Below are 26,809 nucleotides of genomic sequence, written 5' to 3'. Positions count from 1 at the left end.
CCGTCGGACGAAGCACAACTCCGTAAGCAAAACTCAAATCAACTGACTGAGCAGCAGCAGCCTGGCATCTGCACCTACGAGCGAAGCGCGCCATCGGAACTGATTTCTTCCTTCTTCTATCACGCTAAATGAACGCACACTTAACTGAAAAAGAACACGATCCGATTGAACAGCAGCAGCAGCCTGTCATCTGCCCAACGAGCGAAGCGCGCCATCGGAACCCCTCTTGATCATTTTTCCTCACTTAAAAAATCCAAAAAGAAAATTAAAAAAAAAAACTTATCGCGCGTCTCCACCCCAATATGAAGTAGAAGTCTTTAGTTCAATCCACACAGGAATGAACAGAACTCGACTGAAACCGACCCGATCTGCTTCCAGCCACCAAATCGAACTAGCTGGGCTGCTCTTTTGAACATTTCTCACTGCGGACGCGACGTACATAACATGAAAACGACCCGATCTGCTTCCCTAAAACCCCAATTTACGCCTAAGGAGCATAAATTGGGGGAGCGCTATTTGGGAATTAGTGCGTAAATCGGGGGCACAAATTGAGTTTGGCACAAATAAATTGAGCGTAAATTGGGGTTTTAGTGTACTCCGAAATGAAGCATTTTGACACATGGTGCCTTCAACAAAGCTTTTTTGTCATGGTTAGGGGCATCAATTGCCAAGAATGTAGCTGTTCGCAAGTAATCCGTATAGATGGGGCTAATATTTAAATTTTAGTTTCACGTCCTAGAGACTTTGCGTCTTCGGCAATGTTGTTCATTTTGTAAAAAAAAAAAAATTATGCGCATGATACACAAATTATAGAAAACATCTAAATGTTACATTTCGAACCACTTTCCCCATTCTTTGATGACTTCTTCAAATCTCGCTTCCAGTGACAATTCAACCAACAAATGAAATCCCAGAGCAAACATCAGCGCGCGTCTGTCGCTCAAGTGATCAGAGAAACCAAAGATATTGTTTGGCGCAATCTTGTGCGAAATCAACCAACCGACAAACGACAAAACATCAGACCCCATCCTTTTTCGGAAGCGGGGTAGCATCTGGCTGGGCCCGAGTTCGTGCGAGTGAAATATCACGTCGTCATCGTCAGTACCTACCTAGTAGCAGGCTGTGGGTGCGCGCTGAACTGGAAGTCAAAGTTATCTTCCTCAAATCAAGATGGGTGGTGGTAATCGAGAATTCGACGGGAAAATCACATACTTCCATTCGCCCTCATGTGAAATTCATACCAATTGGAAATGAGACGTACGTTGGTAACGAAGGTGTAGTGTAAGAAATGGAGAAGGCAATGTCAGTTAATTTATAGTAAATAACATGGAACGAGCTCACCATCTAACCGCTAACTTCGTTCGTATTCTGTGTATATCATCTTTTGGTTTGAACCAAGTGATGATATCCTATTTCTAAAGGCTCCAAGCTTTGTACCACACATGTCCCTTATCGACTGATGCTTCCAATCGGGAGGGATGCGGAGACCGAAGAAGGGAAAATGGTGTTCGACTTGGCAGCTGGTGTTTGTTTTATGTTTTCGCGTGCCAACAGAATAAAAGCACCCCAGTAAGAATCTTGTGGAACCCAAAGAGAACGACGACGCCTAGAACTATACATTTAGGAGAGACGAAGAGTGGTGTCACCCTGGGACGAGGGTGGGAAGTGAGGATCCAAACACGATTTCCCTCTCGAATTACAGACAGGGCAGGTCCCCCACAGTGGGGGCTGTTGACTGTTCGATGGTTTGTGAAAACTGTGCCAACGCTCGCAAGCATCGCATCGACCGGGAACGCAACAGGTAGGTAGAATCATCGTTCAAACGATGGACGATGAATCAGATGGGGTTCGGCGCTTTGACTTTGTCCCCGTGTAGGTAGACGGGAAAAGTGCCGCGTTTACGAGGATCAAAGTTGACGGCTGTCATTTAGGGAGGCACCAAAAATGTGAAACTTTAATGGATGGAAAATGGATAGCTCGCGGCAAGGGCAGTGGTGGTGTTGAGTTTCCTTTGTTGAGGAAGCGCACTGGGTTAGTGAAATATTGTTTACGTCACTACTGTATTGAATGAGATTTCGGGGTGACAGATAATTCAATTTGAATTAGGTAATTAGTCTTTTACCTATGGATAGTTATTCATTGTTTAACAACCCCCTTTAACAGTCAGAGAATCCGCTTTCTCATTGCCCGGAATTGAGCAATGTGAAGGGACCCAAGCTATGGTGATGGTGTATAAGCGTTTGGACAAAGCACTCAAGACTTGACGTATTCCATTTAGGAAGTACGCTGAGTGCTATCGAAGAAATTGCTCTGAAAGAACTTCTAAAATATTACTGCAGAAATATGTTGAAGAATTCCTGAGGGAATTTTTGAAGGAATCCTCGAAAATATAAATTAATTTTTAAAATAAAAATCTGCTTTGGAATATTATAGAAATCCTGTGGAAATTTCAAAAAAATCAGGAAAAATTTCTATTTTTTTTTTTGAATTTCTAAATAAATTCCTAAAGGAATCTCTAGTCGAATTGCTGTAGAAATATCTGCAAAATTCACAGAAGGATCCCTGGAGGAATTCAAAGGAAATTCATGAGGAAATCAAAGGATGATTTTCTGAAAAAAAATACTGGAGGAATGCCTGAAGAAACTCCTTGGGAATCCCCTGGAGGAATTCATTGAGAAATTTCTCAAAATACATTTTAAAGAATTATTTAAGAACCACTCCTGGTCGGTTCTCTGAAGGAGTATCTCTGAAAACAAATGAATAGATTTTAGTGCTTGAAACACCTGTAAAATTTAAAAAAAAAGCTATGAGAAACGGAACAATACTCGGAGGAATACCTGGAACCACTGATACAATAAGCAAGAGGCTCAGAAGGAATCCTTGAATAAATTTTAGCAGACATTCCTTTCGTAATCTCCAAAGGAATCGCTAGCAAAATTCCAGAAGGAAACCCCTTTTTTCGAACACAAAATTCCCAGAGCATTTCACGAAGCAATACTTGTACAAACTCCCTTAAGAATCCCTGGAAGAATTTCGTAAGAAACCACCGAAGGAATTTGCAAAATTATTCTTGGAAGAATATTTACTCCGGAAAAAATGGAAAGAAATATCTGAAGAAATCCCTAGAGGATTTCCTAAAATGATTCCTAGAAAATTCTCTGCAGGCATTCCTGAAGAAATCCGTGGTCGAATTTCTAAAGGAATGCTTGGAAAAATTCTCAAAAAAAAATATCTGAAGGAATCTTTCAAATGTTTTTATGAAAAATTTCTTCAAAGATCCCTGAGGAATTTTTATTTCTATTATTCTCGAATTGTAATTTTCTGAAGGATCCGGATGAATTTGGAGAGAGTAATTTTTTTGAGAGAATCTGTTACACTAAAATAGAAACAAATGCTTGATTATTTGAATTTGGGATGAGTATATTTCAGTGTAAAAGAAAAATGTAAAACGATGATTTTTTCCGTGTATGCGATAGGTGTTGGTGGTGTAGAGTTTGAGGAGATTTGGCTCAGCGCGAGCGGAAACAGGGAGGAAAGAGATAGAAGAGTAGGAAGAAGGAAAATTCAAAAAGTAATTCAAACGCGCCGTGTTAAGACGTGTTTCGTTTTCTAGCAATAAATTTCGTTTAATTAATACAGTCCACTTCCTTTCCCATCTTCAGTATCCGAAGAACAGAATCCGTGCAAGTATTTCTGAATATGTCCGTGGAAAGTTTTTTATGGAAATCCTTGATCAACAGGTTTCTGAAAAAAGACTCATTAAGTTTTCTTAAATAATCCCTAGAAAAATGTTCGAAGGAATATGTATGGTATGTCTGAAATAGACGAAAAAAACTCAAATTTCGAAGACACAGTGTGTGTATAATTGACAAACTGAGAGATGAATTTGTGAAAAAAATCCCCTTGTTTTGGAGGGATTCGAACCCACGACTTCGCATCGCTAGTCCGGCGCGTTAATCAACCAAGCCACAGGAACAAGCTATGATTCTGCGGAATAGAAAATCAAACTGGGTTCGAAGCATCACCCTAACCGGATCCGGAACCGGGCATAGATGTCAATCTCCTACACACTCGCGATTGTACCTTCGAAATCAGCGCGAGTGAATTCTTTATGCGATGATATCCTACGACTGCATGCTTCTTCACCGATCGAATGGGTAGTGCGAAATCCGTATCAGAGTGTCCAACGCATATATTACACTAATTTATAAAGAAATTCATAACAAAATTCCTGAAGCCACTCTCAAGGAATTTATGTTAAAATGCTTTCACATTCTAAAGGAAACCATGTAAGAATTTCAGACGAGTACAAATTTAAGAAAATCTTCAAAAAATTTTGGTGGAATTTCCAGAGGTCTTTCTGAATCCCTGGAAGATTATTTCTGAAGAAACAATGGAGCATTTTTTTGATCGAACACTGTGAAATTTTAGAATTAATCCCTTGCGGAGAATCGGGTATCCGAATCAATCACTTCCGTTCAAAGAAGATGTTTTGGAGATGTTTTGGAAGATTTTCCAAAAAAAAAAACCGAAAGAGTTCATGAAGGATTTTCCAAAGGAATCCCTGATGATTTTTTTTAAATATGGCCAATATTCTGAAGAAATTCCTTAAGAAATTAATGTATGATTTTAAAAGATTTTTTTATAAATTTCTGGGAGAAACTTTGAAGACATTTTAGGCAATTCTTGAAAAATCTGTGAAGGAATCCCTATAGAAATTTTTGAAGAAATTTTTGGAATATTTTTTTTAAAAGCCATGGCTGAATTTCTTATAATTTCTTATAAGAAGAATTTTATTAAACATTTATTTGTAAAATTTCTGGAGAAATTCCTAGTGGAGTTTCTATAATAATCCACAAATAACTTTTCCGAATGACTTTTTTGAAGATTTTTTTAAGAATCCATGATGGAATTCTTGAGAGAATTTTTCAAGAAATTTTAGAATTTTTTTAAGAATCTATGAGGGATTTTTCAGGATGCCCTAGAAAAAGTTCAGAATAAATATCTAGAGGCATTTCTGAAGAAGTCCCAGGAGGAATTTGTAATGGAATCTCTAAAAAAATCCAATGGATTCTTGGCAGATTTTTTTTAAGAATCCGTGTAGGAATTTTCAGAGTAATTTCTGCAGGAATCCTTGGAAAAACAATCTTTACCCTCTATTACCCAACCCCGCCTTTAGACGGGTTGTAGTTTGATGAGCATTATTTTTTTTCTTTCCTGTGCAATCGAAACTTTTAGATTTTTAGCTGATATTTAGGACTGTTTTTGAACATTTCAAAATGGAATTAGTGTCAAAAGTATTTAAAATTGAATGTTTTGGTCATCTTTTAGATGTAATTGATTCTTTTGTATTGAATCGCTATAAATAACATCACAGTTAGAAAAAAAACCTGTAAAATTATGACGGATCGAATGTAACAAAATTTTTGTGCGATCTTAAAATTACATTGCAGATATCTGTTAGAAAATATAAAGAAAAATTGAACTCCGAGCGAGAATTGAACTCAGATCCTTGGGGTGTGAGTAGCACGCCCGAGCTCTCTCGGCTATCTCAGCTTGTTGAAGAGCAGACAGTCAATATTAAACTGCTTCTACCATAATGCACGCATTCCCGACATGCTCCGGCTGCTGCAGAGAGTACTGAGAGAGACAACGGGGAAACCGCCACAGCTGCGAGCAGCCGTTCGTTTAGCTCAGGCCTGCCCAACCTTTTTCGGCCGCGGGCCACTGGTGAAACTGCATACCAGTCGACGGGCCAGTAATAAAAATTTGTTAATAATACATTTTTTTTATCTTTTCTGAGCATGGCTAGATAATAGAAAAGAACTTTTTTGCAGTTTAATGTTTCTAATGAAATTTGAATGGTTTTTTGATTTCTTGCAGAATATTGGAGCTTGACAAAGTATTTAGGAAGTTTCAATAACATGTTTCAATGTAGTAACCAGACAGAGCTATTGAATAGCATAAAAATATCTGAAAGCTTCAAAAATTGTGATTCAATTTTTCATGTTTTTCCTAAATTAAGTTTATGACGTAATCTTTCTATTTTGTTTTACAATCTTATCAAGCGAATTTTCACATTACACATTTTTTATTGTTAAGAATCTTTTACTTCAATTCTGTAGGACACTCAAACCAAATGCTTGCATATTTTTAAATCTTTTAAAAATTTTACAAAATATACTCTAAAAAGTCATTTTTTTTTTAATTATTAAAATACATTTCCATTGAAAAAGGAAAATATTCAGAATAATAATATCTCGGGCTAAATTCTATCATTTTCGTCCAATCGTGCCGCGGGCCGCACAAAATGTCCTCGCGGGCCGGATCCGGCCCGCGGGCCGTACGTTGGGCAGCCCTGGTTTAGCTGATGACGGAGAGTGGCTGGCATGATTTATAGCAGATGCATGTAAATTTAAAGCGAATATGCTTCAAAATCTGTAAACAAAGCGTCTGACCAGCAGCGGTCTGCTCGGTTGACGTACAATGTTGGTGATTTACACTTTTCTGCCGCAAATTTCAGTTAATCTTCAATTTACGTGCTGCTTAACTTTCATATTTTTTTGCTGTGATATTTTAATTTTTCCCCAATCAATCAGTTGACATCTTGATTTTGTATCGAACAGGCGTTCTTGTGACAATCGCTGAGTGAAAACAAACAAGTTTAATAGTGTCCTCCGGACATTGTCCGGCAGGCTTTACGCCAAAAAGTGTAACCGTAGAGGACCTTCGTTTCTCCAACATGGACGATTATCGCAAGGACTCCGTTTACCTGGACTTCAGCGGCATCCCAATCCACCCCAAGCTAGACAAAGTACATGAGCTCATCAGTAAGAAAATTCAACTAGACATGGCAAAAATTAATTGCATTCAACCTAGCATGACAAAAGCACGAGTCATAATCGAGCTAAAATCGCAGGCATCCATTTAGTACGTCACGCAAAATTGAGGAATTTGAGACCCCCCCTCCCCCCTTCGTACGGGTTTTTCATATACCTAATACATTGCTTGTCACACTTTCGGAAACCCCCCCTCCCCCCTATGAGCGTGACGTACTTTATGGATGCCCCCTAGTCGCGGACCATAGCTTGAAGCATACTGTGGAACTCAACAACAAGCAGTATGCTGATTGCTGACTCAATCATTCCCTACGACAACTCAGTTGATGAGGTTAGCATAGCAGATTTGCCGTCCTACTTCTCCACCGAAATGATTGTCAAACACCTAGCCCCATACGGTGAAGTCGTTTCTACACAAGAAGATGTGTGACGGATTTCGCGCCAAATCGTATTCGGAGTTGGCAGCACCCTCTCAGATTACAATGAAACTTTCTGGGTATGTACACCAAGACTAGATAAGCCACTTTGCATACTTAGTTTCTTCAAAATTTATCTGGACTGATTTTTGAAAAGGGCTAAACTTTTTTTATGGATTTTTTTAAAATGTTTTTAATTAAAAAATGACTACTCCTACAAAAAAGTGTTGTATGGGTGATTATCACAAAATAAGTCAAATTTTAAGAAAAAAATACTGAAAAAAATCCAAAATGAGCCCTACACTGAAAAAAAATCATTTCTAAAAATTCAAAGTTGATTTAAAAAAAACACCATTTTTGATTTTGATGAAATTTTGTCTCAAGACAGGTAATTATGTTCCCTACCAACCGTCCATACATCACAAGATAGGCACTTTTAAGGAAAAAAAGTTTTTCTAACAAAAACTTTTTCATGTCCAAATTATTATTTTTTCAGTGTCTTTTTTTAAAAACAAACTAAACCAGTGAAGGTTATCTAGTAATCTCAAAATGCAATGAAACTTATTGTGTCATATGCGACAATGCAATGCACCCATATTCACGCAGCAGCACTCTAGAAGTACGAAACAATATACAATTAGAACACGCATTTCATACGTGCTGCTGTAATTTCTACCCAAACGTTTCTACCCCATGTTCTTGCCTAATATTAGGTAAGGCTGTTTATTAGATTCGAACTACCTAATCGAATAAAAAAAACAAATCAAGAGTTGTACCTAAAGCAAATATGAACAAAACAAGAAAATGAATCGGTATCATTCAACGAGTTACTTCTCTTTGGTTATTAAAGGCAGTTCTGAAAAGTAATGGATCAATCGTATAAATCAAAATTCAACAAATTCAAGTGCAGTGCAAAAATAAACAATCCAAAGTGCAACCGTCATAATCTACGGGGCATGTCATTAAGATTGATAGATAAAATTCATTCCATGGGATATACACATGAAATCGACGAATCGATGAGTATTTGTGAGTCATGTCGTGGATTGATAAGTCACAACAGAAGCCCGAATACGAAAAAACGCCGATCGGATGGAAACGACGAAACTATGCAACCATCATTTAGTGGGCAGCAACATCATGATGTTCCAGAACCAGAACCGTCAACGAGTGGTCAACAAATCGAACATGAGCTGGGTAAGTAAGCCTTCAACGTGTTAGCTTCTTTTATATAACTCATTTTGCAGCTCGTTGCAAAACTACATTTTTCAGTATTCTTCGTATTTATCCAACCCGGCAAGCCTCGTTGGATAAATGTACTACTTGTGCGAAAAAAAATCATTTTTGCAACTCGTTGCATAAATAACTATCATTAACTTTCCACTGCATTCATTATTATATTGTTAACCTTAACTTTTATCTTACAGATATGGTACCATCTATTTCATCATTGGAGTCAATTCCGTCAACAGATCAACTACAGGGTCCCCATAATATTGAGAAGTTTAATACCATTGCTGAAACATTGAGTTTATCGCCAATCTCATCTAGAAACATGAGAAGTATGGAATATCGCATAAACAAATCATTGCAGATTACGAAAGCAGTTCGAAAAAATATCTTCTGAATAGATTCAACGGATGTTGGCAAAGTGGAGGCGTATGACGAGATAATTATGCAGTTAAAGGATAAGTTCAATCACCCTACAACTGACAGAAGCGAACAGATTAAAATACTATCTGTACTTCCTAAGTCTTGGTCGGTAAATAAAATCACAAGAGAGTTTAACGCACCAATGTATATGGCGAGGCAGGTGAAGGATCTTGTTTATGAACAGGGTATTCTTTGTACCACCGAAAAAAGAAGGGGGCATGGTATTGATGACGATACAAAACAAATAGTAAGAGAATTTTTTGATGATAATGATATCAGCAGGCCAATGCCAGGAACAAATGATTTTGTTTCTGAGGTTCGAAATGGAAAAAAACAACAAGTTCAAAAACGACTTTTGATGATGTTTTTTAAAGCTGCTCAAAGAGGCTTATATGATTTTTGTAGATATGTACAAAACTGTGAATATTGGTTTCACAGTATTTATTATGCTTTTGGTCGAAATACGAAGTGACCGAACGTGCGAAAATTGATTTTTAACCTACTTAGAAATGTCGCAACTCAATTTGGATTAGTGCATATTGTTGCTCTGAGTTAGCTTAATGATGCGCAACAGATAAAATAGATTAAAATTTACTTCGCAGCTGCAACTTCGCATGTGCTTCTAGCGACGACTTCGATTTGGTGGTGCGACGATAATACACAGTTGCGACCAAAGCATTGTATTTTACTTGATTCTACTGGTATACATAATGTATGCATATGTACTATTCATGAAAATGTAAATTTAATGTTCAACAGTATAAGAATTGTGTCACAAGATGAAATAATACAAAAAATGCTTTGCGATATTTCCACCAGAACAGATAATTGCTTTTTCCGTGCTTGTGAAAAGTGTGCTTGTAATGAACACATTGAAGAGGAACTTACATTGATATTAGAATCAAATGACAAAGAAGAGATTATATTTCAGCAGTGGTTGAATACTGATCGCTGTAATTTAGAAACGATTATTAAACCTGTTGATGAATTTGTTCCGTATCTTGTTGATAAAATTGACAAACTTATAACACAAGACTTTATTCATAAACAACAATCATCATTTCTCAGAAATAAAAAAGATACATTAAAGGATGATGAAATTCTTGCGATTTGTGATTTCTCTGAAAACTATTCATTCATAATTCAAAACGCTGCTCAAGGATAGCATTGGAACAACTCGCAAGCAACAATACACCCATTTGAAATTTACTATATGAAAGATAATAAACTTGTAAATGTTAGCTTCATTATCATATCGGAAGTAATGGCTCACGATACAGTTGCGGTCCAGTTGTTCATCTAAAAAATGATAGATTTTATGAAACAATTAACGAACTTTTCTAAAATTTAATTTATGTCTGATGGGGCAGCATCACAATACAAAAATAAGAAGAACTTTGCTAGTCTATGTAGATTCCAGTCAAAGCATGCATTAAGAGCAGAATGGCATTTTTTTGCAACGTCCCACGGTGAAGATCCATGTGATGCTATTGGTGGCAATCTCAAGCGAATGGCAAAGAGAGCAAGTCTTGCTCGAGATTATGGAAATACCATAACAACTCCACGAGAGTTATATAACTGGGCAGTTGTACAGACAGATAAAAATATAACTAAATTAAATTTCTGTTACGTATCCACTGAACAGTACATTAAAATGTCAGAAGATCTCGAAGAAATATATAATAACGCCAAAACAATATCAGGCACTCAGAAATTCCTTAGTTTTTTTGCCTATTCCTGGCGACAAAGTAAAGGCAAACAGGTACTCTAATTCAGAAGATGAACCAAAAATATTTAGTATGATCGGAAAATATATATACTTGAAAAATTCATAATTATAAATAATTGTATATTTAAAAGTGCACTTCAATACATATTGCGATCAAACATTACGTTTCCTAAGAAAATACATTTGTAATATTTTGAAGTTTTTTATGTATAGAAAAACCCTTCCAAATGATTGAATAAATAACACAAAATCTCCTAGAAAATTGAGTTTCATTGGATTCTGGGATTGTTATGGCCTTCACTGGTTTTATTGTTGATAACAAAATACACTGAAAAAAAAATCATTCGAACAAGAAAAAGTTTTTGTTAGAAAAACTTTTTTTCCTTAAAAGTGCCTATCTTGTGATGTATGGACGGTTGGTAGGGAACATAATTACCTGTCTTGAGACAAAATTTCATCAAAATCAAAAATGGTGTTTTTTTTTAAATCAACTTTGAATTTTTAGAAATGATTTTTTCAGTGTTGGGCTCATTTTGGATTTTTTTCAGTATTTTTTTCTTAAAATTTGACTTATTTTGTGATAATCACCCATACAACACTTTTTTGTAGGAGTAGTCATTTTTTGATTAAAAACATTTTTAAAAAATCCATAAAAAAAAGTTTAGCCCTTTTCAAAAGTCAGTCGAGAAAAAAAAATAGAAAAATGAGTATGCAAAGTGGCTTATCTGGGCAAGGTCTACACACCAAGAAAGTTTCGTTGTGATCTGAGAGGGTGCTGCCAACATTTGTTCGAGTTGGCGCGAAATCCGTCGTGTGGAAAAACTTCTGGCCGGGTTTGTCCACCGGTGTCAGGCTAGCGCGGATGCGGATTCGCAAACCAATCCCATCCTACATCCCGATGACTACACACACCGCCTATATCACTTACCGAAACCAGATTCGTACATGTCGGTACTGTGGAAGACCCCTACACATCGGTCGCAGCTGTAACGAAGCACGAAAGGTGCAAGGCCATGATATCGACACTGATTCTTCATAAGGGCCTAACTGACATTTTCGATTTCTCTTCATCAATCCTCTCTTTGTGTTATTACAGAATGTGTATTGAGTTTTCCCAAATTTTTTTGATTGAAATGCGAAGGAGATGACTACATGTTGCTACAGAAACAAAAAGAATAAGGATTTTGTTCGTTTTGATCAAGTTATTAGCGAAAGAGAGAGTCGACGAAGAGAAATCGATCAAGTCAGTTAGGCCCTTATGAAAAATCATTGTCGATATCAACAGCCGCCTTACCGCTGCACAAGTCGTGCAAGGGGTCATCCCACCCTCGGAACCTTCATCCGGCCGTTCCACCAAGTGCATTAACTCTCAGGCGGCGGTGCTAAAAAAGTAGCCTCAGAAGACGGTGCCTACAAAACACCGTTACACTATTTTTTTAGATAAATCATATCTTCTTCGTTTCAGGCCCAAATGTAAAAAAAATATATTGCCAAAAACCTTTGGGCCTCAGCTTTCATAATAATTTTTCATACATAGTCGATGGCGAAAATACTGGTAAACTCCTGGGTAAACTACTACATCGAACTGTCTCCTCTCATTCATGAGATTCAGGTGAGCGAAAAAAAAACCAAAACAAAAACACGTACACGAAGGTGATAGCGATTGTGACACCAGAACAGCTGATCTATTTGTCGACTGCCAGAGACTGGGAACGCAAACAAGATATCTCTAAGGTGGGACTCCTTATAATATTAGGGTGATGCAAAATATTAGCTATAAATTTGCTACCATAAACATTTGTAATATTTCAAGTCAAACAAAAGTAGATGCATTAAGGTCATTCATCTATACTGCTGAGCTGGATATTATCTTCCTACAAGAAGTACAGAGTGAACAGATAAGCATACCAGGGTATAAAATTGTTTTTAATGTTGATGCTGACCAGAGAGGCACAGCTATCGTAGTCAAGGATCAATACAATGTGCATAATGTAGAGAAAAGCTTAGATAATCGCATAGTATCGGTAAGGGTTGGGTCTGTCACGTTCATGAACGTCTATGCTCCATCAGGAGTGTCACAACGAACGGCAAGAGAGGATTTTTCAATTCTTCCGTTGCCTCCACCACTTCTCGGGAAATGTGGTGCTTGATGGCGATTTTAATGCAGTAATCAACGCAAAAGATGCAACAGGCGGCAGTAACATAAGTACGATGTGCAAAAGACTTATGAGTGCAGCAAACTCGGTGGATACTTGGGAAGCTCTGAACGGAAACAGAGTTGAGTTCTCGTACATAGCTTTGAACAACACAGTTTGCCGTGATGCCATTTTCGGATCACAAAGCATACGTAATACGTATCGTTCTATCACACTTAGGAACACCATTAGGGCGTTGTATGTGGCGTTTAAAACCATATGTCCTCGACGATAATGACGTTTTGAACGAACTATCTGGGAAATGGGAATATTGGGTCCGAGCGAGAACAAAACTTCCGATCGTGGATTGAATGGTGGACTATGTACACAAAGCCGAAAGTGGTATCCATTCTGAAATGGAAAACCTCAATCGTCTACCGAGAATTCAGAGATGCGACAGAACTGTATCGTAGCTTCCTTAAAGAAGCCTAAGATTATTATCCGGGGAATCCGCAACAACTTCGAACCATAAACCACATCAAGGCGCAGATGCTTCGTCTACAAAGAAATTTTTCAGTGAATCTGCGGAAATGCAACGAAACGTATATCTCCGGCGAATCTACAACATTGTTCCATGTTTCGCAAGTTCATGAAAAAAAAGCAAAAACACCTATCACAATGTTGCAGAACGATGATGGGGCTGAAATCCGTGGTAAAACTCAAATAGAGGATTCGATTACATCGTATTTTGGGGACCTGTACTCTTCGGTAAACGCTGATCAGCCCACAGAATTCATTCCTGCTAAATCGATCCCTGAAAACTATCCTGCCAACGAAAACATAATGCAAGAAATAACGCAAGACGAGATCCTAGCTGCCATTATTCTTCTTCTTTATGGCACGACGTCCCCACTGGGGCTTGGCCTGCCTCGCTTCAACTTAGGTTGCGTATTGTATATTGTGAGGCAAGTACAATGATACACTATGCCCAGGGAGTCGAGAAAATTTTCCCGACCGGAATGGGAATCGAACCCGCCGTCTCCGGATTGGCGATCCATAGCCTTAACCACTAGGCTAACTGGAGACCCCCCTAGCTGCCATTAGAGGAAGCTATTCTAGAAAATCTCCAGGCTGTGATGGTCTCCCTAAAGAATTTTTTCTGAAGACTTGGCGAATCATTCGTTATGAATTCACTAGTGTCATTAATGATGCACCACAACACAGAAAAAAATATGTAATTTAAATTCAGCGATAAATCATGCACATAAAGGGAATGCTAGAGTTAGTGCACATTTACATATGATATAATGTAAAATTACATTACCATCGTGTAAATTTCCGTCAACCATCGCGTAAACCATCATGGACTTCAACTGATTACGTGACTATTAGCGGAAATTTACACGATTGTAACGTAATTTTACATGATATCTCATGTAAATATGCACTAACTCTAGCATTCCCTTTATGTGCATGATTTCTCGCTGAATTTTACATGAATATTTTTTTCTGTGAAGGAAAGGGTATGAAGCAATTCTATGATGGTATCTTGGTTCTTGTCATAAAGAAAGTAAGTGACAAAAGTGCTAAAGGATTTCGACCAATCTCACTTCTGAACTTTGATTATAAAGTTCTGTCTAGAGTTCTGAAACAGAGAATGCATATTCTTTTACCACTGGTTCTGTCAGACAGCCAGATATTTTCAAATGGGAAAAGGACTATTTTTGAAGCAACGAGTCGTATCTACGATAAAATATGCCAACTAAAACATCATCGTAGAAGTGCATTGTTGGGTTCCTTCGATCTGGACCATGCATTCGATCGAGTCAACCACTCATTTCTGAAGCATACTTTGGAAAAGATGAATTTCAACAGGAATCTCATAAAATTACTCGAATTGATCTGGAGCCAATCCTACTTAAGAATTCTGATCAACGGGCATCTGGCAGAAGAGATTAAAATTAGTCGTTCAGTAAGACAAGGTGATCCTTTGTCAATGCACCTTTTTGTCTTATACCTCCAGCCGCTACTAGATACTATATCTCGGAAATTGCCAAATGCTGTGATAAACGCCTACGCAGATGACATTTCTATGTTCTTTGATGATGAGCGAATACTAGTACGAGCAGCGTTGCCAACCTTCCAGATTTATCTGGATTTATCCAGATTTTTGAGGTCTCATTTAACAAAACTCTGGAAGATCCAGACATTTGTTTTCCGGATTTGTAAGGTTTTGCTCGGAATTTGTAAGGTTTTTGCCCGGAATTTGTAAGGTTTTCAGGCAAATCCAGACTTTTCCAGACAAATCTTCCTAAATCATCCAGATTTTTCAAAAATTTACCTGGCATCCCTGAGTACGAGTTGCTGCCATCTTCGCAGACTACGGTTTAGCCTCTGGTGCTATATTGAACAAACAAAAAACTGTTGCAGTAATGATAGGAAATGTTAACCTTACAATTGATACTGAATGGCTGAACAAAGAAAGCTTCATTAACAATATCAAGGAGGCGCAGAAGCTCAACTGGCGGTCCGTTCTCAACGGGTTGCGTACACGACATTGGTTTCACCATCCAAGAAAGTTGAATCTGATTCAAAAAGTCATATTAATAAACAGAACTGAATATCAGTTCAAAAATCTGGTATATGGCCTCTCAATTCTCATATGCCAATCACAAAGTTTGCTACAAAAATTCGAGCGGAAATCGAGAAATTTATCTGGCATGGACAACCTCTGCAGAGAGTAGCATTTGCAAACCTGACTCTTCCCAAAGCTCGTGGTGGTCTGAACCTACACTGTCCTGAGACAAAATCAAAGGCACTATTTTTGAATCGGATGATGAACTTGAATCACCTACTCCCTTTCGCAGCAAGTATGTTGCAAAATCCAAACAATCCAATTCCAGCGATGTTCAACTATATTACCGTTCTAAGAAATGAGCTGTCCCAATTACCGGATATTTTGAAAAATACACCAACGTCTCAAGGATTATATTTCCACTTCCAAGCAATAAAACCGGATCCAGGATTTGTGGCAACTGATCGACGTGACTGGAAAACCGTCTTCAAGCATCTGCATAATAAATCTCTATCATCAACTCAGAGATCAAATTGGTTTGTTGTTATGCACAAGAAGATAAGACATCGAGAGCTGCTGTATCAACGAGGTGTGATAGATAATCCGTTTTGTGAAACATGTCCGGGAGAAGTGGCCAAAGCACTAGGGAAATTTTTAGGTTTCTTCGAGGAGATATAGTAATTCATGTACCTAGTCTGGCCAGACTAGAACCAGAAGATTTCGTTTATCCAATTTTCAGATACATAAACCAAAACTCTAAAAACCGTATTATTAAACAGCTAGGCACTTTCTTTAGTTATCACATAGAGACATCTGAGAATTCAATAGGATTAGAAAATCTTGTATTTTATTTAAACATTAACGAGTAATTGCTAAGTACATGTAAGATTTTACAAAAAATCAATCTATCATAGTAAAAGAGTGTAGGGGAGTTGAATACACTCTAAGATTAATTTCCCGAAAATTACACCGTGTCCAATAAGTTCTCATACAAAATGTAAATTTTGAAAATATTATTTTATTTCACATCAGTGATTCATATTTTCAAAATAAATGCATGTATTGAAGGGCCGCATAATACTGTTTTAAAAAAGCATACGATTTAGAATAACGTTATTTGCTATTTGTTTTTATAAGCCTAGCAGTGCACTTCCATTTTCTGAAATTCGTTTGCTCCGGCACGCAAGAAAAATGTTCGAAAAGTTTTTAATTCTACGGTAACTGAATAGAGTCCATAAGGTAAAGTATTGAGTTTCTATCCCAAGTATTGTACCAAATGGATATACTAAGGCTGAAACAATACAATTTTATTGATGATATGGTAATAAATTTGCAAGTAAGCTCAATTTGGGCTGATTTTATTGAAAATGACCGTTATATTGAAGATAAACATGTAAGCATGTTTTAGGAGTGAGAATAGTGTGAATCAACAAGATAATATGCAGCCATGCTTCTTTAACACAACCAATCTCATTAAAACAGGTGAATGGACATTTTTGTTCAATTCACGTTTTATTTTGTACAAAATAAAACGGCTTCGTACTCCACCAATACAGGTTTTTCTCTTCTTGTCATAGTTGCTTCTAGCAATGGTGAGGACAGGATCCAAATTTATTTCAAATTGAAACCATTACTCGTTTAGATGAGACGACATTCCATTGAAATGGTGTGCGTGCCAGCTGAAATGGACTTACGACACATAAGCGATCAGCAGAGAAGGATAAAGGACAATTAATTCCAAAACATTTGCTGTAATTGGTTAGTGTTAGATGGCCTTTCAATAAATAAATTTACTCTGAAAATCCTATTTACAGATGTGCAATAAATTGAGTTTGATTTTGTATGAGAACTTATTGGACACGGTGTACACGGGAAATTCAATTTTCTATTAAAAATAATTTAAAAAAAAAATATTTCAACAATAATAGTAAAATCTCGAAATGTTTTCATCTTAAAACTTCGGTATGTAAAACAGGCTTCCAGGGAAAATATAAAAGTGTAGGGATGTTCAAAAATAAATGATATGAAAATCAAAAATCTTATTTCACAAAATCGCAAATTCAAAAGAATCATATTCCAAAACTCGAATCAATTTTAAATGACGAAAAGTGATATTTTGATTAAATTTAAGAATTTGGATAGAATCCCTGGTGAGATTTGCAAAGGAGTCCTTTGAAGAACTTCTAAAGCAATTCCTGAAGAAATTTTTTGAATGATCCTTGTAAATTATTTTTGAAACAATTCATAAAGGAATTCCTGAGGAAATATTTGGAGGAATCTCAAGAAAAAATTCTGAAAAAATCCCTGACGTTGCAGTTTTTGAATGGCATTCGCTCGTTGCAATGTAAACATGTTGCGATAACCGAACTGCCGCTGTATTCAACTAATCCCAAGTAACAATTCCATCGCTGATTGGTTTTGTTTGATTTTTATTAAGGTTTTATTACAGCAATAATTAAAACTTACAGTTTTATGACTGCTTTTATGAAAACCATTAATAAAATGTTTTATAGTACACTTGAAGATATCCATAAAGACAGATTTCAAGAGTAAACAAAACTTTCCGATATGTAAACCTTCTGGCAATCATTATTACCACAATAAAACTGTTCAAACTCTCAACAGATGGCGATCCGTTCGATTAGTAACGACATCTGTTGGTGGAAAAGCAGAAACTACGACACTGCTAGGTTTATTGCGGTCATCATAAAAGTAAACTTGCATTCGTTTTATTTTCGCTGATTATGGTCGTCGCCATATTGAAGAATTAGCTTACGTGAATGAAAAATAGTTATTTTTGCTTAAATTAGCCATGAATTGGTAGTTTACAACCATTTTCATAACATGCTCACATAATTAAACTCTCTCTGCTGAGTTTTCTTGTGATTCGGGGTAGTTTTTACTAAATTCACAAATTGATTTATTTCATTCCAAGATGATAATATTCACTATTTTCAAAGCGCATTAATTTTATGATTCTGCAACCCCGATATTCACGGTAAATTCGAATGCGCATAAGCCTACCAGCATTATTGTGCTACTAAAATACTACTAAAATACTACTTTGAAATAATCGCTTTCACTTACGAATGATGTATCCTCCTGAACTTTACGTGCCACCGAAGAAGCTTCTCTGCATCTTGAGCTGTCATAGTTTTTGTTGAAAAAAAAAACAACAACAATCGAGAATGGGAAATATTTCAACTAGGTTTTAAAACGGGTTTATTGCTACTCTTAATGTGGTTTGCAAAACCTCTCCGAGAGTGGTCCACTTAGCCGGAAGATGCTCTTAAAGAGGTTATCAAGAGGTTTTGATGTATGATTCAGTTTTATTGCAAGTTTTATAAAATTGGTCATGAAGATCTCTTGTAGAGCCGAACAAAACTTAAAATGTTACTTGGGATCAGCACTTATCTATGACAAATGATACCAAAAGCAAAGCTAGCACCGTTTCTCACCATCCACGCACCGGTTCGCTGATCGAATCCTTCCGTTGAATTTCATTATCCTTGCATATCTTCGCCGTAATTCGGAAAAGTATCCCCGGAAACAACTCAATTCAATATAGTGCACATTCCATCCCCAATTTCCACCGAAACTCCCTCCACTTGTTGGCCTTTTTTCGGCTGCTGTTGTTGTCGGCCACATTCGTCGTAATTTGATACCGGGCCCCACCGGAGGAGACGGCTAATGATTTCAATCATTGGAATCGACTCGCCTAGGTTTCCATCCCCCGAAGGAATTCTACCGGGTGCGGGTAGACAGGCTCGCAAGCTGGTGAGAAAACACGCAATTTCTTGCTTCCAGGTTTTTTTTTTCTCTCTTCTCTGTCCCGGATTTGGTGATATATTTTTAGCACGCGCACAGCAGCCACCATCTCGGAATCCTGTAGGATTCCGTTACCACGCTGCTGCTGGACTCCAAGGATTGCGGGGTATTCGTTTTCCCGGTGTGTCCCCTCGCAAACAACGACGGTCGTGCGCTGTTCTACGTTGTAGCAAAATGAGCAATCGCTTTTATTAGTGCATGATGCTTGAAGCTATACCCATCCGCCACCGCATCTTCGTCGTGATCGTCCTGGCTCCGTAGTGCCAGGACAGGACGGAAGATGTATGCTGATTGGGCGGCGTGATTGAGAGATTAGATACAATTTATTTTATTTGTGTTCCCTTGCCGATGGCAGTCTAGCGAGGCGGAACAAATGATGGAACTGTGTAGTAGCGGGTTGAGTAACGAGCTGCTCCTGTCGATGGCAGGGAAGGATATAGACCAGTATAACAACGGAAGCAGATCGATAAGATGGATATGAGTCGTTTGTCTACAGACACCTATTCCCGGAGCTAAGCTTGGGGCTTGTATGGAATTACTTTACACAGTGTTCAATAAGTTCGAATAGGGGAGACTGGGTAGCCTTGATCCCTTTTTCTTAATTTGCCTGAAAGTTTTCCACAAAATTTTCCACAGTTGAGAAAATTCATAAAGAAAAGCCGGAAAAACTATGCCCGAACTCGCAGAAAATTTTCAAAACAATATTTTTGAGATGGTAATTTATAAACATTGATCGCTGAAAATTTTGAAATACACTTTTTTTCTTTCTTGAATTATGGCCAATTATGTGAAAAATGATCTTTATGTATTTTCTCAACGGTGGAAAATTTTGTGGAAAACTTTTTCCACTTCATATTTTTTTTTTTTGGATTTCTGAGAAAATTTGCTTTTATTTTTGTAAAAAAAAACTTTGTTTCTACGATGCTCCATTCTTGAGTTATGATTTTTTAAAGAAAATACTTATATGGCACATTTGGACATTTTTCAACAAAATTGGCCATAACTGAAGAACGAAAAAAAAGTGCCTTCCAAAAATTTCAGCGATAACCTACTCAAAAATATTTTTTGAATATTTTCCACGAGTTCGGGCATAGTTTTCCGGCTTTTCTTAACGAATTTTCTCAACTGTGAAAAATTTTGTGGAAAACTTTTTCCACTTTATTTTTTTTTTTGATTTCTGAGAAAAGTTGCTTCCATTTAAAAAAAAAACTTTGTTTCTACGATGCTTCGTTCTTGAATCATGATTTTTCAAAGTAAGTAGTGTCTGGGGAAGACAAATAATTTCCATCTGGGGCCGGAAAAATAGGCGACCCTGAATGTTTTTCAATTTTTGTTTGTTCATATATCCATATGTGACCCTTCGGCCCAAACCCGTACGGTAATAAAAAAATCCCCAGGTGAATGTGGAATTTTGCATTACATGTAGATTTGACCATAACTGTATGCGTAGAGTGTAGAATTAGCATTTAAGTTAAAATACACAAAAAAACATAACTGTATGTTTGAGAACTGAAAAAAAATCACAGCTAATTCTTAAAAACACAGTTTTTGGGGACTATGGCCATTAGGGTGTCAAAAAAATTGCTGTATGGACAATTGTTTGATACACTGTAGTTCCCAAACGTGGGGCCCGACATGGAAAATAAAATGTGCATTTGTAGGGATCTGTTAGAAGTTGTCCATATTGTGGTACCCATCGGGAGCACAATGCATGTGTAGTGTTCCGCACAATTTTATTCGTTACACTACGTATCTCATAAACAAAAGTTACACAACTTTCTAAAATGTATTTGTTTTTTTTTTTATTTTTTTTTTTGTGTTATTGGAACGCCAGTCGATAATGTCAGTATTTTCGGACCAAATGCAACGTTCACAGCGACAATCACCAATTTCCTCGGCGATCCCTTTGTGAATTACTTCGGTGTTCAGCATTTGCTTTGCGAATTTCTCCTTCAATTTGTTGTTCTTCGAAAATTTCATAGGAAGCTTTTTCGGCAATTCCTCTGAAAATTTCTTAGGTCATTCATTTGGAAATTTCTCAAACAGTTATTTTAGGAATTTATTTTACAACTTCTTCAGTATATTCTTAGGGGATTGTTTCGGCTGTTTTTTTTGTGAATTTCTTCGGCCATTCCTTTACGAATTTCTTTGTAAATTCTGAAATTCTCATTTGGGGCTTGCTCAAAGAATTTACAACGAAATTATAGTTTCCAAAAGAATGGCCGAAGAAATTTGAAAATTTATTTTTCAAATCAATATGCAAAGTAATTATTAAAGGATTTCTCAAAGGAAAACCTGTAGAACTTCCAGAAAAACTCAAAAAAAATACTGGATACATTTCCATAAAAACTACCTGAGGAGTTTCCAAAAGAGTTGCCAAAGCATTTCCAATAAGAATTGCCAAAGGATTTTCTGAAGAAATTATGGAAGCTTTTCAAAGAAATCGGCCAAAACAAAAGGCCAAAATATATTCCAAAGCGGTTGCCAAAGAAATTTCCATAAAAATTCCGCAAGGAATTTTCAAAGAATATGCCGAAGAAGTTTCGGGGAAAATCCCAAACGAGATGCTTGAAGATTTTCCTAAAGAGTTACCGAACGATTTTTCAAAGACCATGCTAGAGAAATCATTAAAAGAATTGATATCGAAACATGAATTTCTGAAGGAATTTTAGAAATCTAAAAGGAATTGCCGAAGGAATTTCCAAACAAAATCTGAATAATGTTCGAAATAGTTCCAAAAGAATTGCCGATTTTTTTTTCAAAGAAATTCTCGAAGGAAATCTTTTAAAAATTTGCCGCAGAAATTTCCGAAGAAGTTCCCAAAGTAATAGTCGAAGAGGTCTCCAAAAGATTTGTCCGATAAACTTCCAAAGGAATTGCTGATGATATTCCCAAAGAAACTTTCAAAGCAAGTAACAACGGAATTGTCGAATGTGTTCCGAAAGAATCTGCTACAGGAACTCCTTTAATAATTACTGCAGAAGTCTTGAAAAAAATGCCAAAATACCAAAAGCATAGATAAGAAATTTGAGAAAAATCGTTGAAAATTCCCAAAAAAATTGAAAGGAATTATCGAAGATATTTGCAAGGAAGTTTCCAGATCATTGTCAAATCAATTACCAAAGGCATTTTCGAATGAATTCCTAGAGGAATTTCCGGAAGTGTTATTGGAGAAATTAAAAAAAAATACTTAAACGATTGCTGACATAATTGAAAATAGTGCTTGAGTTGAGATAGGATGCGAATTACTAGGGTAGTGGCAGGTATTTTTTAAACTTTTCCACTAGCACTTAGTCAATAACAAACCAAATGACTTTTGCTTCAGTACAAGGCTAGATACTGTATATATCTCGCTGCGTACAAAAAATCAGATCAACTTCCCTACTACTAAATAAATTGGCGAAAGAACCCCGAATAAAAAAATGGTAGGATTTGTCGATGAAATTAAAAAAAAAAGTCAAATAAACTCTTAAAGAAATTGCCGAAGAAGTTTTCAAAGTAAAAATTTTCAAAGGATGTGCTGACGGTGTTTTGTAACAAATTGTAAACATATTACCGAAAAAATTCTCAAAAAAAAAATTCCGAAGGGGGTCCAAAAAAACTGCCTTAGAAATTTTCAATTCCAAATTAATTACTGAGAGATTTCCAAATTGCAATATAATTGCAATACAAAAACAAAAATGCTGGGAATATTCCCTTAGGAATCGCCGAAAGAATGTTTCGCCGCAAACAATAAAAAAAAATAAACTCGATTATCCAGAGTCCAGCTTCGGAACTTCCCAAAACGTATCGTGGGTACGGAATGCTGTAAGTAGATGATATTTCGACTTATTCATTGGCGTAGCTAGCTTTTTTTTTTTCTTATTCACTCTCCCAAACAAACACGAGGATGAGTGAGAAAAAAGAAATGGCTAGCTACGCCAATGGACTGATTATCGCTAGTCGACAAAATTGAAACTTTTTTCACGCACTTTGACAATTTGTTCCATTTCTAATGAAATTTGGCCCGCTGATTCCGAATCTAACTTCAGAATTTCTGTAACACGTACAGTTTTTGAGAAAAATGCGGTTTTATTCACAAAGTTTCATATTATAATAGAAAATAAACTATTGTCTTTATAATTTTAATTTTTCTATCCGCTCGTCTTAACCAATATTTATATTTAATAGATTTTAATGAACTGATTTGGAATCAGACTAAAGAATTTCTGTAACACTTTAAATTTTTGAGAAAAAATGGGTTTTATTCATAAAATTACATATTTTCATAGAAAACAATCACAATTTTAAATTTCTCATCTGCTTATCATAACCAATATTTTTATTCAATAGATTTTGATTCATTGATTCAGAATCTGACTTTAGAATTTCTGCAACACGTAAAATTTTTGAGAAAAATAGGGATTTTTCACAAAATTTCATGTTTTCATAGAAAATAAACTATTGTCTTTATTTTTTAATAGATTTTCATATACTTTTGTGAAATGTGACATAAGAATTTCGTTTACACGTACAGTATTTGGAAAAAATAGCGTTTTATTCACAAAATATCATATTTTCATAGAAAATAAACTACAGTCTTTATATTTTTTGTTTAACTTCTCATCTTTACCAATATATACATTTACTAAATTTTCATCCATAGATTCGGAAACTTACCTACGAACTTCTGTAACACGTACAGTTTTTGAGAAAAATGCGGTTTTATTCACAAAATTTCATGTTTTCATAAAAAATAAAATATTGTCTTTTTATTATTATTTCTTTTCATCTACTGAGTTTATTTATGCCTTATAATTTCTACAACACGTACAGATTTTGAGAAAAACAGAATTATATTTACAACATCACATATGGTCATTGAAAATAAAATATGGTCTTTATTATTTGAAACCAACTGCTCAGTGCTCATGAAAACTAACATTCGTATAGTATTTGATAAGCTTATTCAGATTCATTGCTCAGAAATTCTGTACAACGTACAGGTTTTGAGAAAATCAGTATTTTACCTGAAAAAAAAATAAATTTATGAAAAAAATGGTTAATTCATGAGTATATGAAATTTTGTTATTAAAATCCAACTAAAAAAAACTGTATGTGTTACAGAAATTCTAAGGTAAGAATAAGGAACAAGTGGATACATTAAACACAATCTATTACGATCAAGTAAAAAGCTGTCCATGAATGACGTAAGGGTCTATGGAGGGAGGGGGTTTGAGAAATTTTTTGCGCCATACAAATAAAAAATTTACGAGGGAGGGAGGGGGCGTCGGAGAATCATGGGATTTACCTTACGTAATAAACGGACAGCTCCTGAATACAATTATGCAGTTCAATGAGCATATGCTAATTAAAAAAAAAACAGGAAAAAATGTATTTAACACAAATATATGGAAAGTAATGAATAAAACTGTGTTTTCTCAAAAACTGTACGTGGTACAGAAGTGCTGGGGTTAGATTTAGAATAAGCAGATTTAAATTTATTACATACACATATTTGTTTTGATGAGAGGACCTCAAATTAAAAAAAAAACAAAAGTAATATTTTATTTCCTATGAAAATATGTAATTTTGTGAATAAAACCCCATTTTTCTTAAAAATTTCACGTGTCACAGAAATTTTTAGGTTAATTTCCGAATCAGTGGATCAAAATCTATTAAATATGAATATTGGTTAAGATGAGCAGATAAAAATTTAAAATTATAAAGACAATATTTTATTTTCCATGAAAATATGAAATTTTGTGAATAAAACCCAATTTTTCTAAAAAAAATACAAGTTACAGAAATTCTTAGGTCAGATTCTGAATCAGTGGATTAAAAACTATTAAATATTAATATTGGTTAAGATGAGCAGAAAAACATAATTAAAATTATAAAGACAATAGTTTATTTTCTATGAAAATATGAAATTTTGTGAATAAAACCCTATTTGTTCAAAATTTCAGCTTTATGCATCATTCTATTTGAACATTTTGAAGTTTAATATATATTAATGTTGAACTGTTGTGGCTTTCTCAGTCTAAAAGCATTGAAACGGCTAGTTTGGCATAGCCCGACGTTTCGGTCCCGTGTATTGGACCTTTTTCAAGAGATAAGCAGCCAACCGTCTTTCGTTATGTGGTTTTTGAATGCAGTTTGAGAGTTGGAGCTTCTTGTAATGCCATTCAACATTAAACACCGGAATTGTTCTTATAATTTATGGAACAACTTGCACTGCACACTACAGATCACAACGAGCGACATATATCTAACCGAGCCTTAACATTAAGGCGAAACTGGAAGCATTAACTCATTTTTTTGGGTTTTGAATTTTCATAAAATAACGAAGCAATATTTTCAAAATCGGGTTTCGTGCACATGTAGAGTATGGATCGAGGTATCTCCTGATTTTTTTTTTCCAGGTGGAAAATGTTTTTCGTTTTTGCAGAAACCATTTTTTTGTGAAATTGTGTTTAAAAATGGTTTCTGCAAAAACGAAAAATATTTTCCATCTGGAAAAAAATCAGGAGATACCTTGTTCCATACTCTACATGTGCACGAAAACCGATTTTGAAAATATTGCTTCGTTATTTTATAAAAAATCAAAAACCAAAAAGTGAGGAAATGGATCCAGTTTCGCCTTAACTGAAGTTGTTTTTTCTTTTAATTTTTTTTATGTTCACGCAATAGTGTTCAACTAATAAAACAAACAAGCTGTCGCCATTAACGTTGTGTTCAAACCATAAAAAATCAGGATTAGATATTCATAACGTTTGATTATTTATGCTAGTTCTTCCCGAAACGCAGTATATCATTATACTAAAAAATTAAAGGCGAATCGGTATAACCTTTTACAAAAAAAAAAAAATAACAACTGGAAGCCACTGAAACTGGCACCCCTTAGGAAAAAAATCCTAGATACGCCAATGTCGTTTGCTCGGTTTTTGTTTCTCCTGGTAGTTAAAGGGTTCCAACGGGTTAACGAGCAGGATCAACAATTGTCTTAAAATCTTAAAACTCTGCTGAAGAATATGATTTCGAATACAAAATATAGCTCTCAATCAAAAACTGTGTAACTGAGAAGCAAATCCTGTCTGAGTTGTGAAATCAAGCCAAGAAGCACAAGAAAACGATTGGGGCAAAAACGTAGTGTACCGCCGTCACCTTAGAAGTACGGATGCTCTTTCGTGAAGTTTCGACCTCCACCAGCGCATTTATTCGCGCATTACCGAAGGTGACAGCACCTAAACAGCTATAAATCTTGACTGCCCACCTAGTTCTACTGACGAAGCAACAGCTGCTGACATCCATTTCGGCCCAATGTGTCGTCCCTCGGGGGCTCTTGCCTCACACGACCCTCGCACCACCACGCTAGTTGTGAATAGTTTAAGCGCGCAACACTTGGACACCAAAAGACGACGGATGACGATACGAGTCACTTATTTAGGAGACAAACGACGACGAAGACAACGCTACAAACGAGCCGTGTTATCCTTTCGGGCAGTTTTGTGTCTTGTCATGACTTACACTTGGCTTTCTACGGCTAAATCACTACAATATGGACGGTGGTGTTGGTGGAAAACTGCCTTCTGGTCTGGTCTGGTCTAGCCTCGCCCCCGAATGGAATGGCTTTATATAGTGTGCCATATGGT

At 36.2% G+C, this 26,809-nt stretch overlaps 2 protein-coding genes across 3 annotated transcripts in view; both read left to right on the top strand.

Annotated features, from left to right (window-relative positions):
• The window catches only part of LOC109423294 (rap guanine nucleotide exchange factor 4), a 957,479-nt gene that overhangs the window by 176,913 nt on the left and 753,757 nt on the right, over positions 1-26,809 (top strand). The gene's annotated exons all lie outside the window — the stretch shown is intronic.
• On the top strand, positions 7,300-9,100 carry LOC134287470 (uncharacterized). The gene is made up of 2 exons (XM_062849326.1): positions 7,300-8,452; positions 8,683-9,100. Exons 1-2 carry the CDS (start codon positions 8,122-8,124, stop codon positions 8,880-8,882), a joined length of 531 nt encoding a protein of 176 aa, XP_062705310.1. The 5' UTR covers positions 7,300-8,121; the 3' UTR covers positions 8,883-9,100.

The sequence above is a fragment of the Aedes albopictus genome, chromosome 2 (assembly GCF_035046485.1).
Source record: "Aedes albopictus strain Foshan chromosome 2, AalbF5, whole genome shotgun sequence".
Taxonomy (NCBI): domain Eukaryota; kingdom Metazoa; phylum Arthropoda; class Insecta; order Diptera; family Culicidae; genus Aedes; species Aedes albopictus.
Note: the sequence above shows the minus strand (reverse complement) of the source record. Positions and strands in the feature narration are given on the sequence as shown.

Bases quoted from the DNA above. Each gene is read 5' to 3' on its own strand.
- LOC134287470 (XM_062849326.1), top strand. From the start codon at position 8,122: ATGGATCAATCGTATAAATCAAAATTCAACAAATTCAAGTGCAGTGCA. The intron at 8,453-8,682 runs GTAAGTAAGCCT...TTTATCTTACAG, and splicing joins ACAAATCGAACATGAGCTGG to ATATGGTACCATCTATTTCA.